At 42.8% G+C, this 16155-nt stretch overlaps 1 protein-coding gene across 1 annotated transcript in view; it reads right to left on the bottom strand.

Annotated features, from left to right (window-relative positions):
• The window catches only part of adgrb2 (adhesion G protein-coupled receptor B2), a 211605-nt gene that overhangs the window by 14204 nt on the left and 181246 nt on the right, over positions 1–16155 (bottom strand). The window contains exons 29-34 of the mRNA XM_056417315.1: positions 15950–15989; positions 15542–15556; positions 13157–13329; positions 12258–12971; positions 6937–6972; positions 4787–4900 (exon numbers count right to left, since the gene is read on the bottom strand). Of these exons, the coding sequence (XP_056273290.1) occupies positions 4787–4900; positions 6937–6972; positions 12258–12971; positions 13157–13329; positions 15542–15556; positions 15950–15989 (1092 nt within the window). The remainder of the gene's footprint in view (positions 1–4786; positions 4901–6936; positions 6973–12257; positions 12972–13156; positions 13330–15541; positions 15557–15949; positions 15990–16155) is intronic.

The following is a 16155-nucleotide window of genomic DNA, read 5'->3' as shown; positions in this document are numbered from 1 at the left end:
TTTCGTCTGCCGCTAATGGTGTATTAATGATTCAAAGACGCTTTTGTGTCTCATGTGCACAGTTGCCCACCCAAGCAGCCCACTGACGCACACACCCACCCACACAGATACATGAGAAAAAGACCATCACATACAGTACATGGACAATGAATCCAATTAAACACAGTGTGACAGAGACAAAGCACTTGTGTGTATAGGCAAACATTTGTTTTCAGGAATGCATTATGGTGAGGTGACTTTGTAAGAGTGAGAAATAGTTTCACAGGTCTTTCAAATTGCAGAACTAGCTCGATGGTGTTTTGAGCCCTCACCGGCGCCTTCCAGGCAGCCTGGAAGGCGCCGGAAGGTGGTCCCGCCCCCCAAAACTCTGATCCAATCAATGCGCTACCCCCCACTTGGAGCGGAGCGCATATTCAAATCCACTTTTTGGAGCGCATTGCATATTCAAACCCGCGCATTTGGAGCCAAACCCACTTGGAGCGCATTTGGAGCGCATTTAACCCACTTGGTTCAACAATTTCAAAGGTACGTAGCTATTTTTGGGCCGGCTAATGTTGTGGTAATGTTATTTCAACCTGCTAGCTAGCAGATAGATGATGCTAATCTTAGCTGTGGTAATGTCATTTCTACCTGCTAGCGAGCTAAATCTGGTTAAAACATTAGGTAACAAAGTAAGATTAATTACTGCAGATTAATCACTGTATTTGAGTGATTGTTAATGGTTAGTGGTTATCTTTCAAATGATGCCTGTGAGGCACTTGACGTTGAGACTGGTTGACTTCCAGGCTGCTTTGGAATAAGGATACCTCTGAGGCAGCCACCTGTCTCTGGATAACTCTGAGGCATCATAGGTAGTGTTGACTGCCAGGCTGCCTAGTCGTTGGTATACAGGTTAACTCACAGGCATCCAGTTGGTTTTAGATACCTGTAAGGCATCTAGACGGACATTAAGAGGGGCTGACTCCCAGGCTGCTTCCTAACACTGGTTAGCTCTCAGGCAGCCAATTAGCTTTGGATGCCTGTGAGGCACTTGATGTTGAGACACTTGATGTTGAGACTGGTTGACTGTAGACTGATATCCCTTAGTTAAATTGTCCTCATGCCTCCTCATACAGATAGGCCTATTGAATAAATCTGCCAGATTATTTTTAACATTGCATATGCCTAACATTATGTGATAATACTAATCACACTCATATTGCCTTTCTCTTTCAGTTCATGAAGAAATGGCACCCAGGAAGGGTAAGGTTCAACCTAGACCTACTTTAATGACTAAAAAAAAGTCTCTTTCACACACTGACATTTAACAATGACTTCAATAATTCCCCAAAAAATACTTATTAGTTCCTTGCAATGTCTTTATACAGTAGGACGGAAGCGGAAGGCCCTGCAGGTGTCAAAAGGTGGTAAGTTATTCTTTATCTTGCCATCTGGACTCGAGTACTACAACACTAGTTCATCTCCTCATATAGCAAATTTGGTTACTTCTTGTTACTTTATAGGACCATCTGCAAAGATCGCAATTTTCCACCAGTCACCACTGGTTGGTGGAGCCTCCGCCCAGCCCCAACCCCATCTAGCCCTGCTGCTCCATCCACCCTTCCTGCCCCATCCGGCCCTGCTGCTCCACCAAGCCCTACTGCCCCATCCCAGCCGGCATTTCAGAATGTCCACAGCCTTTTGAGGACATGCTCAGGGCATCGGAGCAAAGGTGAAGTGCACAGCTAGGCATAGGTTTCTTCAAGACAGGTTTATATTTTTAGTGGTAGTGTGGTAGTAACAGTGCTGAGACCATTTGTGATGGGATCTGGGAAAACCAGTCACATGGTGAAATTTGACCTTTGGAAGCTGACTTCAAGCTTGTTTCAAATATGTTTTCATTATTTGTCTGTTTCAAATGTTATGATTGCCCAAAGTCAGCTGATCAGTTAGATTTCATGGAATAGAATTTTGACAAAACAACTTTAAAGAGAGGGGTTCTAAATAGACTGGCTGGTTGAATAAAGCACATTTTAACACATTCAATTAATGAAAACAAGTAGATATGTTTAGGGATGATAGACATGTTATAGAATAATAATTGAATCAAAACCCAATTTCACCAAAATACTGAGTTTCGACCTACTAGTATTTTCACTCTAATCTCAAAAATGTCCCTTTTCACCATGTGACTGGTTTCCCCAGAGCCCATCACAGTTTTGGGTTATAGGAACATCTGTTGGGATGGCAGTAAAGACAGAAGGGCTATGTACAGACATTACATGTGTACAATACTGTACTGTATGTAAAGAAGATGAAATCCTAATATTGTTACGAATAATATTGTTGAAACATTGAAACCTTCTTTGAGTGTGACTCAGAAATTATTGTTACAAAGATACCAGATAACGGTGGAGGAGATCAGGAGGAGGACTGCTCCACCTGATTGCAAACTATTCAAAGACAGACCACAACAAGCGGCAGATACAAACTGTCCATCACGACGGGGCATTTAAGCGCAGGCGAAGACAGCGAACCCGTAACTAGTCTTTCCCCAGTTTTACGACCTGTCCCACACTGCCCCAATAAAATATTTAGATAATATTTATAGTGTATTAAATTCTGCCATCCTTAGTGCTTAGTAAACTAAGCTGTTTGCGTGTGAAATTTTGTTTTTACCATTTTACTGTGTGTATGAGGGTTGTATTTGGCCTTTATTTTCAATAAAGAATATGTCACACCCCATCAGTCATGTCTCTCCTCCATCATGTGTGTGTCCTCTGACGATACATTTTTAAAAAATAATTAATGTAAGTTGGGGTTTCATTAACTTGTAACACTCTACTGGAATAAACCCTTATGTGAAGCTGTAGAAATTAGTGTTGACATATTGTGTTACCATGACTATTTGCCTTAATCCACATGCCTAACATGTCGGATCTGTAATTTACACCATGCGATTTCAGGCCCAGCTAGCTAAATTATCAGACTAGTTAAATCAAGATGCCAAGTTCAATACACTTCCAATTCACGACACATACACAGTGATGTAGAACATGAAGATATTTAATTAATGAACACAACAAACAACAAATTGCTAATTGTTAATATTTTCAATGTGTGTGTCAACACACTTTTTAAAAGCATCCACCACCACCTCTACCATTCCTGGCCCCAAGGTGTGCGTGAGGAGGTCAAATTGCTCATTTGACCTCACCTGGTTGGCGAGGTGCTGGAGCTGTTGTCTGGAGGAAAAGATAAAAACATAAATTCAGGATAAATAATGTCTATTAAACCTGTCAGAGCCCAGATATAGGATGTGGAATATTGCAAATTACTTGAACTCCGTGGCTCTCCCTGTGGCCACAGTGGGGTCTGATGCCGGCAGCATGGCCACTTCTTTAAATTCGATGCTCCTGGCAGCCAGAGCACCGACAGAGGAGCACGGGTCCTTGGCTTCGCCTTAACAAAAATGGGAAAGACATATCATGACACGAACACAGTATTAAATTCAGATTTGATGCACATACCAATGTGACAATGAAACACTTATTGACACTGGGGTGTAATAGTTTGGAGCTGGCTTTCTGAAGTTCTTTATTGATATAAAGTAGTCTTTAAAGTCTTTAAAGTAGTTATTTATTGATATAAAGTAGTCAACACTACCTATGATGCCTCAGAGTTATCCAAAAACTGGTGGCTGCCTCAGAGGTATCCTTATTCCAAAGCAGCCTGGAAGTCAACCAGTCTCAACGTCAAGTGCCTCACAGGCATCATTTGAAAGATAACCACTAACCATTAACAATCACTCAAATACAGTGATTAATCTGCAGTAATTAATCTTACTTTGTTACCTAATGTTTTAACCAGATTTAGCTCGCTAGCAGGTAGAAATGACATTACCACAGCTAAGATTAGCATCATCTATCTGCTAGCTAGCAGGTTGAAATAACATTACCACAACATTAGCCGCCCAAAAATAGCTACGTACTTTGAAATTGTTGAACCAAGTGGGTTAAATGCGCCCAAATGCGCCCAAGTGGGTTTGGCTCCAAATGCGCGGGTTTGAATATGCAATGCGCCCAAAAGTGGATTTGAATATGCGCAGTGGGGGTAGCGCATTGATTGGATCAGAGTTTTGGGGGGCGGGACCACCTTCCGGCGCCTTCCAGGCAGCCGCTGCCTGGAAGGCGCCGGTGAGGGCTCAAAACACCATCGAGCGCAGAGCTCGGAGATCATTAACCGGCTAAGATCGATTATCCCTCAGCTAACAGCTGAAGTGATCAACTGTGTTGACAGGTATTTAATAAGGCACCAACAACAAGTGAGAAAGAATTAGGTTCAGGCCAATTACAGCCTGTATAAAAATATATTTACCGTGAGAGAGCTGGAGTAAAGTTATATTGATGAGGTAGTTATTGTTCAATTCTCCACAGACGTGCACCGCAGTTGAATCAATCAAATCCAATGAAAATACATAGACTATTCATATTAACTTCAAGTTCCCTTGTTGGGGAAAATAATTTATTTCTAAGGGAGTAATTTGGCTGAAAGAAAGGACACCATAATGGACCAATCTTTTAAGACCATAATCAGCATCTGAAAGCTGCATATACAATGAAATGCACCGTCACTACCATGCTCATAATATTTAGCCAGTGCTGACCGCTGTCTGTGAAATATCCCACTGCAATTCGGATCCGTGAAGAGGTCAATCTGTAGGGTCTTATGGTTGTGACAGGGTGAAAGGGGGTGGAGGTGTATGCGTACAGCGGGTTCCCGTCCCGCGTTTGGGCAATGGTCTTACCTTGAACGTGGACATGGCCGGGTCCCTGCTATACCTGTCTATGGTGTGGAACTTGGACGAGTGGTTGAGCTCATGGTACAGTTCAGAATGTCTTTTGCGAGTGTGCATCACTTTCTGGAAGGGAAGAAAGGAAGGGACAGCAAAAATGAACCAAATAGAAACCCCCCAAAAAAAGAAAAGAAGGAGGGCCAATATAGGGCTAGGCAAGGGTAACGGGTAAAAGGCTCAGGGACTGCGGTAACACCGGCCGTGAGAGAGGGACGCCGGCAGATCCATCGATTGCTAGCCCATGCTCATACATCATCCACTTCCTCAGTCTTTAAGAATATGGTAACTGGGAATGCTGCAGAGGAGTCGTCTAAGTGAACATTTTTTGACAATAACTGACAGAAGTGTCATTGTTCAAGACGGATTTCTGCCAGCTGGCGATTCTGTTAACTCAGGACTAACTCATTAAATGTCCAACAGAAGGGCTAGAATTTAACTTTTGCACTCGTGATGTTTCTTTCTTAATATGTGTGTTAAAAATACAGCTGAATCCAGATGGTTAATGCTCTGACAGCAAACTGCATGTGTCAGTGTGACTGCTGTTGTCTCTCCATGCTAATGGGCAGTGCTGGAGCTGCTCAGCAGAAGCTAATCGTCAAAGCAGCTTGCGAAGGTGGAAAGTGACACAGGGGCAAGATGCCAGCACTCACACCGCAGACTTAGCAGCCAGCACTGGCGCTTCGTACCGGCTCAAATTACTTCAGAGTGGGCACTCTCACCTCTGCTCAGCTAAGGAGGTACTACTAGTTACTTGCTTTTTGCTGCCATGTCTTTTTTTACCTCGTGTGGTTTAATGTTTTTATCAAAGTCCAATGCAACCTTGTGTAAACTACGAACTCCTGCTAGTAATCTTCATCACTTTCTAAATGAAGCACACAGGTTTTTACACGTAGCCTATAATTCCGTTTTTATATTTACTGCCCAGTTATACTGTTGTATAATATTTCTGTAGTTCTGGGACAGCTTTGAAAAGTAAAACAAATAACCCGAAGATTTCTGGACCCTTGATCCATATTGGCAACTAAAAGTGAGGACATCTCAGCTTCTGCCGCAAAGACATTGGAGTACTCAGAGTTTTCAGAAATGTATATTTTCCCCCCAAAATATATATTTCTAATCAAGTTTAAAACTATTAATAATGACACATGTTCCAGAATATATAGTATGTGTAGAAACGAAATGTCTGACAGTCTAAAAGGATGGGCAAAAAAGCAACTAAACATGGGTTTACCTTCCATTACATCATGGAAGTGTCCGCTAAATTAATGGTGCTTCTACGTTAAACGCTTTCTCAAAGTCAACTGTCAATTGATGAAAAAAGAGTTGATTACCAGGAGAGGCAATCTCCTTGTTCTAAATTCATGCAGCTGCCACAAATGACTCTCTAGTAAATGTGACAGATAAGGTTAACGATCATCCATAGTCACTGTTAGTAGCTTGTCACCACGCGCACCCTCTATATGAAAGATGTATCTCCACAGTGGAAGGTGAATGTCCAGTCTTTGCAACGGTCCAGTCTTTTCTGAATTAAACTGAATTATCGCAAAAAGCAGCATTGCGAAGAGAGCTATCGTATTGCTCAGGGATATTTGCTAGCGACTGGAGATTCACAGAACACCCAAATTATTCTAACACAAACATACTCATTCAATGTCAAATCATGTTATTCCATAGATAACCAGCCAATCAACTACAGCCAATCAACTACAGCCACATACGTTTGGACCCATAACTGCCTTACTTGTATTCATTCAGACACAAGAAGCACTCTACTTCGCTGTTTCTTCAACCAGGACCCCTACAATGACATCACAGCATTGTTTGATTTGATTGTACGTGTCAGTGAGATGTTTTCGTTTTGATTGATACAAATTAATCAATTAGGACGTTTGACAAGAAGGGGTGAATTTAGGGCCATTGTTGGAGAAACAGCATACTGTGTAAGGTCGGTCAGAAACAGTCCTAGTTCTAAATGCAGGGGAGACATATGCGACGGGAGGGATTTAGCAATGCGTTTAGCTCCTCTATGCGTTACTCAAGTCCTGGCAGAAGCACAAGAAAGCAGACAGGCTGATGACAGGGGGTGAGGTCCGAGATCTTACCTCAAAGTCCAGCTCAGAGTACCGTACTCTTTTCCTCTGGAAGAGGAGGGGGGCAGGGGGAGAGAAGAAAGCATCAATAACAAACCCCTCCACCACTATTTAACTGAAGACCTAGCGATCTCAATGCATCTGTGGATCTTTCAGTGCCATTGTCGAGGAACAAGAGGGAAGCGAAGATGCACTGGCTGCCCAACACGGTAAAGATGTTCTTACAAATGTCATGGCGAAAAGCCAACGTAATGAGATTAGTGAAGTGGAAGAACCCGGAATTGGAATGAAACAAGAATTTCTTGGCTCACATACTCTCAAATACAATAATTTCAACCCCATCATAAAGCAGCCCCTTTGCTATTTTTGGAGAATGTGTTGGACACATTCTGTTTAAAAGAGCTATAACAAACGTATGAGGAATGGTTTTCACCCTCTAATCTTGTTTGGAACCCACCACTCTCCTCTTAAGTGCCTCTGCAGCTATAGCCAGTGGCACACAGGCCGCCAATTTAACAGCTGCAGACATTTCCAACTCATCTGGCCCTGACATTGCCTTGCATTACATTCAATCTCTGACTTCCTATTTGGCTACTGCCGTCTGGCAGATTTGCATTTGGCAGCGAGGGCAGCTGCTCTTCGTTGATAGTTAAAAGCTGTATTCATTCTTTGAAAGGGCAGAGCTGCTGATCTGATGCTATGGCTGCCAAGGTTTGAACAGGTAAAGAAGTGCAAACAGAGAGAGATGTAAGTCTCTCTGAGGTGTCCTATTCGCTTTGGGACTTTAACTCTGCTTATAAACCCTACAGAGAAATCCTTACCTTAAACTGGGGAATTCCGTGATTGAGTTTGCTTTGTAAAATGGTAGACATGCAACATGCAGATGCATGTAGAGTATATTGAATGTAAAGCAGTTTTGAACTCATTCATACAACATTCATTTGGAATCACTGTGTGATTTGATGTTATGATGGTCCTATAGCCAACAACAGTCACACACTCGTTTATCATCTTTCATTTGCATGTACTCTATGCAGTGAATCATATAAAACTCCACCTCTACAGCCAACATTTTGTTGTAAGGAGATACTGATTATATTTGATCATAGTCTGTATATAAGAAGTGGATGGAGTCATTATGGCATCACCCATTGGTTTGTGGACTGATGTTTTGAATCCTCAAGTTAGGCGACTTAGCCATCACCATCTTGGATCATGGCAGCTGCTTTTTGCTTCATTTTAGGTAGAAGCCGGTCAATCACCCCCCCCCCCCCCCCACTCCGCGTTATGGTCTATTTTTACTCTAAATGGTACTATCATTTACTGAATAAACATCATCCTGTATTGGCTTCACTCGTCTGAATCGGCGTTTGACGTCTCCAACACAACCGATGATTGGACCTGTGAACCTCATCATGTAGAGTTTAAATTTACAAGCCGGTCCCTGAAAGAAAACACAGTGAAATGAACACTGTTGTACATTTGTGTGATCCCTCCATTATGCGTCGCCATAATTAAAAATGGGGAGTAAAACACTGCTGTGATTTAATCTGGAGAGGCATGCTGTGATATCCATTTTACAAATCAAGCATATTCAAACAAGGTGAAATTAAGGCAGTAAATTACATCCCCCAGGTTTCTCTGCAGATTCGTCTTTTTTTTTGAGGGGGGGATTTATTCATGAGTGAACTCACAGCTTTTCTGTTTTTTTCTGAGTTTTAATGACTTGTCTTTAATGTCTTCAGCCCTCCTCAGCCCTAAATCAAACATCTGCACTTTTCGGTGAAAGTATCCCTTCCATCTCTTAAATCAACCGTGTGAGTCAGCGAGATGCCATTCCAGGGAGATCTGAAGCGTGTATTTGCATATGCGAGTGTCCAGGTTATCGTGTGCTTGTTTTTGTGTCTATGTCAATATGTTGTTTATGTACAATTAAGATCAGCTGAAAGAAATTCACGAGGGACATTTCCTCTGATCCTATCTGTCTCAGTCCATCTGCTGTCCCACCTTGTACTGTTAGGAGGGGGTATCACACACATACTTTACACACACATTACACATACACACACACACTCACACTCACACACTATACCAAGAAGAAGATGTCTGTCATTGAGAGAATAACTCATTTTAAAGCTCATTTTTTCAGTCTCTATCTCAATCATAGCAGTTGTCAAGACAGACTTGTTGTGAAGCACACGGCTGTGTTATCATCGCAGTGTGTTGGACATATTGTTACTGCATGTCAGAGACAATGTATTAGACATTGTTGTAATTGTTTGAAGGCCACAATGGCGTGTTTCTTCCACATATTCTAACATAGCCATATAGTCACAAAACGTATTAAATCGTACCTTATTTTTCTCCTCAAGTTTAAAATAAACTGATTGGTTATACTAGTTTTTCCCAATGCAAATATGTTTTCTTATCAATAACTTTACTAACCTATATTAAAGAAAATGGGGTCATTTGCATTGTTCTTGTTCAAATGATGTGAGTCTTTTAAATATTTGCATAACGTCATGTTAAATCCGTAATCCTCTCCTGCAGAGAACTCTTCTCCCCCTTCGTGTCTTTTCTTGCTCGCGTTCATTTCAGCATCACAACTTATATATATGTATTAGGGCTGTCAGCGTTAACGCGTTAATCTATGCGATTAATTTGGCCGCGTTAACGCACTAAAATATTTTAACGCAATTAACGCAACTTTGTTTACTTTCGGTGTTCGTTGAAGTTTTTACACTCCTCTGAGTGTCAAACCGCGGCAGTGCGGTTTAACACTGTTTCCGTTTTTAAAACAATTATTTCTCCGCGAAAATAAGGAGCAGAAATCAGTTTAAACTCGTGGATGAATCAGTCGGGTTTCCTCCTGCGCTCCTTCCTCCCGTCTCCCCCTCTGATACACAGAGGAACGGAGGGGCGACGTGTCGGGTGACGCGCGGAAAGAACTCGTCACACGAAACCTTCACCGTGATTTGTCAATCCGTTTGTCTGTCAACATTTTGCGAAAAAAACAACCAATGAACACTCAGTAAATCACAAAGGACCTCCCACCACAGGTGAGGCTCATTAGCAGCCTGTCAGTCAGAGAACCAGAGAACATGGCGCGAGGACAACTGAGCCTCATTGAATAGAGCTGAGATTGTTCTGGAATGTTTGATGTATAACACGTGGGCATGTGTCACATGCAAACGCCTTTAAAAGGTGAATTAACATTTTTTTTGTAAAATGGAGAACATGAGCCCAGCCTCCAGAGGGTTAACGTGACATATGTGAATGTCAGTCAGTTTACCAGGCCACTTTTATTTACCTTATACATGCTTCCTTTGGGCAATATTATCAGGAAACATTCCATAAACTTTCATTGTTATGCAGATGATACTCAACTATATCTATCGATAAAACCAGAGGAGAGCAACCAACTCGGTAAAATTCAAGCATGTCTTAAAGACATAAAAACATGGATGACCTGCAACTTCTTGATGTTAAACTCAGACAAAACTGAAATAATTTTAATCGGCCCTGAGCACCTCAGAGATCAATTATCTGGTGATGTGGTTTCTGTAGACGGCATTGCCCTGGCATCCAACACCACTGTGAAGAATCTTGGCGTTATCTTTGATCGGGACTTGTCCTTTAACTCCCACGTAAAGCAAATCTCAAGGACTGCATTCTTTCATCTACGTAATATTTCAAAAATCAGGCACATCTTGTTTCAAAAAGATGCAGAAAAATTGGTTCACGCGTTCATTACTTCGAGACTGGATTACTGCAACTCCTTATTATCAGGCTGCTCTAATAAGTCTCTTAGGTCCCTCCAGTTGATCCACAATGCTGCAGCTCGTGTTCTCACTAAAACTAAGAAAAGAGATCACATCACTCCTGCACTAGCTGCTCTGCACTGGCTCCCAGTAAAATCAAGAATCACTTTTAAAATTCTTCTCTTAACCTACAAAGCCTTGATTGGTGATGCACCATCATATCTTAAGGAGCTTGTAGTACCATATTGCCCCACTAGAGAGCTACGCTCACTAAATGCGGGACTACTTGTAGTTCCAAGAGTCTTAAAAAGTAGAATGGGAGCCAGAGCCTTTAGTTATCAAGCTCCTCTTTTATGGAACCAGCTTCCACCTTCAGTCCGGGAGGCAGACACAGTCACCTCGTTTAAGAGTCGACTTAAGACCTTCCTCTTTGACAGAGCTTATAGTTAGGGCTGAATCAGGTTCACCTGGTCCAGCCCCTGGATATGCTGCTATAGGCTTATAGCTGCCGGGGGACGTTTAGGATGCACTGAGCACCTATCTCCTCTTTTTTTCTCTCCTTAAGGATGAATTTTTCATCTCTCAATCACACGTTACTAACTCTGCTTTCTCCCCGGAGTCCTTTTGACTTCACGTCTCATGGGGTCATCGGACCCTATGAGACGGCATAGATCCTATCTGCCTGATGGATCATCGAGGTCTGGGTCGTGGAGTTTCTGCTCCTGACTACGCCACTGTCCTGTTGAGACTCCGCCCACTGTTGAGACTCCGCCCACTCCTCCTCCCCACCGCCATCTGCCTGATGGATCGTGGAGGTCTCCATCGTGGAATATGCCTACTATGAACTATTCATACACTCTGTCACATTCATTGAATGTATTTAAACTCTAAATCTGTCCTTCTGTACACATTACATCTATTGCATCTGTCCATCCTGGAGAGGGATCCTCCTCTGTTGCTCTCCTGAAGGTTTCTTCCCTTTTTTTCCCCCTGAAGGGTTATTTGGGAGTTTTTCCTGGTCCGATGTGAGGTTTTGGGGCAGGGATGTCTATGTGTACAGATTGTAAAGCACTCCGAGACAAATTTGTAATTTGTGAAATTGGGCTATACAAATAAACTGAATTGAATTGAATTGAATTGGTTCTGCTGCTGTTCAGTGTTAAAGATGACAGGACCAATGTGTCTCAAGATACTTCTTTTTTTTTTACTAATCTGATGTTTCACTGAAGAAACAATTTATCATCCACAATATTAAATACCTCGCTGGCACTTTATAGGTAGGAGCCTCTTTGAAAACACAGCTCTGTGTGAAGTTTTGTCTTTAAAAAGAAGAAAAAAAAACTTTTAATCGCGATTAATCGTGATTAATGAATTTCAAAGTGTGCGTTTAATTAGTTAATTTTTTTTAATCGATTGACAGCCCTAATATGTATATATATATAAGTTGTGATGCTGAAATGAAAATATAACCACGCCATCACCATCGCATCCATAACTGTGAACATCAAGTGTTTCCTCAAGTGAGAGGTGGACATTGTGAATAACCCCTCCTTCCCTCCACCTCTTACCCACCTCCAGGGATCCTGCTGAGTGGCTGCTGTTGGCATTGGTGCTGCCCAGGTTTCGTGGCAGGGTCCTGGTTCTCTCCACTGTGGTTCCCCCTGTGAGAATCTGTCTGACCGACGGCCTCTGGCCCTGCTTCAGCTGGAGCGAATGCCCGTGGGAGTGCACGTGTCCTCCGTGGGAGTGGACAAGACCAGCTGGAGCCATCATGTGGGCATGCCCGTGGGGCATGGTTTTGATTGTCCCGTAGGACCGGTTGAGGTTCATGGCGATGTTCATGTCGCACACACTCGATGGCACAAAATCTGCCGGGTACGCCTCACTTTCAGCTGGGTGGAGGGTCAAGGGTGAGGGAGGCGGGGGGAAAGGAGGATCCTCCACTGCGATGTTGAGAGGCTTGTCCTCGCACCCCAGTCCCAGGCCTCCTCCTTGGCAGGAGAGCGCTGGAGGTTTGAGACTGACCGTTCTACGAGGTAAGACCATGTAGTCTCCCTCCCCGCCTCCTCCACTCCCTCCTCCCCCTCCGCTCCCCCCGCTCCCGGCACTTCCATCCTGGGAGGTGTTGGAGGACGTGGGCGGTCGAGCCCAGCCCAGGCCACTCTCGGTGCACAGGTAGATTGGAGCGCCACTGCGTTGCTGCCCCTGTTGTCTCTGCTGGTCTATGTTTACCTCCTTCTTGTGGGGCGTCTCGCTCAGCTCATTGAGGCTGCAGAGGGTTGGAACCTTGTGGAAAAAAACTAAAGGTTTCAGTATTTCCTGAAAGATAATCTTATTTGAGATAATCTCAACATATAACTTCCTGTAGCTAGGTTACAATGTTTCATTTTACTAGAGGCTCAGCTTTTCAGCTTTTGCACAGACAACCTGATCATCCAACTGGTCAGTCAATGTCAACTTCAATTACTTACCTGTACAATGAGGTTGGGAGGGGGGATGTTCCCGGGCAAGGAGCTGAAGTTGACCCCAACTCCCCCCTCCTGATGGGCTGCCAGCTTGGGATCGTCCTCCTCATCCAGAGAGATGCGGGAAAGGGTCCCAGTGATGGTAGACGGGTTACAGGTGTTCACCTCTTTGAATATGACTAGAGGGAGATGGGAAAAGAAGTCAAGGAAACAGCGAGGCATTGGAGGATCGGCATGGTATATGTGGGGTTAGGATATTTGGTCAAAGTAAGAGTTTATGAGTGAGGGCAAATGATGAGAAAGAGGAATATTTGAAGGAAGAAAGAGGAATGGATATTGAATGGTATGGTATCAATATAATGTATGCCAAAGACAACACGGTTGACAGTGAGATAGACAAAACTTAAAAATGAATCAGGTTTTGATACGGAAGTTTGTTTTCAGCTTTGAAGTAGCTGTGAGACAGATTGCATCTCCAAGTTCTCCTTTTGTGCTTATATGGTTCACAGTAAGTCAAGTTTGTCTCAGACACTGTGACCTTAAGTCGTGCTCTGTCTCGAGATTTGCCGGTGAGACAGGATTTTTAATAGCTTAGAGAAAGAGCCTGAGTGGAAAATGCTGTGTGCTTCAAATGAAATGGAGCAAAAATTCTCTCGCTACCGAGTCCTGGCCCAAATCCCTTCGTGTGTGTGAGTCTGTGTACACGTAATACATGTGTATACACATGTATTTCTGTATGAGGGCCTGCTTTGTTACTCAATTCACACTGTGAATAAAAACAGAACATAAAACGACTTAAATGGCTTTGGGTTAGCATTCATGCATGAGTGGAAACTACACACAGAACACTATACATCTCTCCAATAGCTACTCCAAAATGTACTGCGGCATGCTGATGAGACACTAAGTTAATGCACAACTGACATCAGTCTATCATCACAATCAAACACAACTCCAAACCATTTGGAAATGCATGCTCAATATCATGCTCATTCTGTCACCACCGGAAGAGAGAAGATTTTACTCTGTGGCCCCCAAATCCAATCTAGACCCAAAGCATGTATCACGGTCCATGTTTATGTTAATATATAAAGCTGGATCCAGCTTACCAGTCTGCATACCAGCAAGCACAACGGCTGAGTACAGAACCAAGCTATCTCCTGATTAACAGTCCGGTCGGTGCATAGTGATGTGAAACCCTTTCACATCTGCATCCAACAATGGAGACCCAGAGATTGACCTATAGACAAATCTGGCGGTTGCTTCATGTGTTGCACAGCCATTACTGCAGTGGCATCGTTCAACTGAACGCTTTTACGCTGACAGTGAAAGCAGAGACTTTTGGATTGATCACCGTCACCATTCATCACCTATGATAAATGAGGGTAGTCATGTTTGAATGTGAAAGTTACATATTATTAATAATTGCATAGACTCTGGGGCTAAAAAAACCTTTTAAATTAAAGTACTGCTACCGTTTAACCCTTGTGTTGCCTTAGGGTCATTTTGACCCGAATCAATATTACACCCTCCCCCCGCCTTTGGGTCATTTTGACCCGATTCAATGTTTCACCCTCCTGTTACCTTTATATTTACTAACATATTTTACCCTTTGGGTTCAATTTGACGCCAGCAATTAAAACCTCCAGAAAATTATTAGAATTAATATTGTTTTCCAAGTTTAAGTGTGAGGCACTTTATGTTTGTTTGTTGACTACCGAAAGAACACCGACATTAAACATTGAATGGGGTCAAATTAATCCTAACGCTTATAGAGGAGGGTGTAATATTGATTTGGGTCAAAATGACCCTAAGGCAACACAAGGGTTAAGAGTGGATGTCAAAAGGCTGGACAGAATAACTCTATCTCAGACCCTGAAGGAAGCTCACTTCGGATGTGAATCATCACTCCGTGATTTCTCAAATATATAAATATATATATTTCTCAAAGATTTATCAAATTCTAATCAGAAGAAATTTAGCATTAAAAAAGGAAGAAATAACACAATTGGAATTTCCTGTGTTTTAAGTTAAAGGACTTTTATTAAGCGTATGCTTATGGCTTTCGAGTTGTTAAAGCAGCTGGCAGCAGCAGAGCCCAAAGACACATGTCGCAACTTGTTCAAACTCAAAATTGTATTCAAACGTTTACATTTTGTACATTTCATTGACACGGTTCTCCAGAATTTATTTGGCCAGATTTGTCGACAAAATTGCTTGAAATGTGAACTTATTTCCATACATTCCGCTCATTTGTTTACGAGCGAGGTGCCACTGCAGTTATGGCTGCTCATTTATGTCAACCAGCTACCCAGATTTGTCTTTATGAATTATTGAAATCCAGGGAAGGACCAGGCAGTGTTAAAAGGGTCAATCGGGTGCAACACTTACATGGGTGTCCTCTCTCTGCAAGGGTGGAGGGGAAAAGTGATAATGTGAATATTTGAAAGCACAACACATTGTGGGACTTTATCAACACATCCAAACCACAGGACCACTATCAGCAGTGAGGGAAACAGGCCTGAACACGCTGAGGAGTGTCATTACCATGCACAATTAAATACCGTCTCATCAAAACATATGCTCGCTGAACATGTATTGGGCAGATTCAGAGTGATTGATAAGGCATAATGATTTGTGCACGACTGCGTCGAGATGTAGATCGTCTTCCGCTGTCACTTCATCAACATGTACCGCAGCAAAGGTAAGTAAGAGCTCACCCATCGGCTCGCAGCGCTTCTCCTGTGCCGGGCAAAGGGAGAACGGGGAAGAGAAATCAAGTGGAAAGGGAGCGCTCACCTGTTTGACACGCTAAATCCACATCCTTTTCAAAATCCGTCTGAGAGAGGGAGACGGGGCAGGAAGAGAGGAAAGGCAATTAGTGTCATTACATTCAGCACATCAAGAAATGCACAGCCCTAATGAGTGAGTGGATCTCGAATGGTTATGAGGTATCCAATGACTGTGATGCTCTACTGTACGTTGAAACTAAAGACAAGGATAGA

This window comes from Pseudoliparis swirei, chromosome 1 (assembly GCF_029220125.1).
Source record: "Pseudoliparis swirei isolate HS2019 ecotype Mariana Trench chromosome 1, NWPU_hadal_v1, whole genome shotgun sequence".
In the NCBI taxonomy this organism is placed as follows: Eukaryota; Metazoa; Chordata; class Actinopteri; order Perciformes; family Liparidae; genus Pseudoliparis; species Pseudoliparis swirei.
The sequence above is the reverse complement of the archived record's forward strand: the minus strand, read 5'-3'. Positions and strand labels throughout refer to the sequence as shown.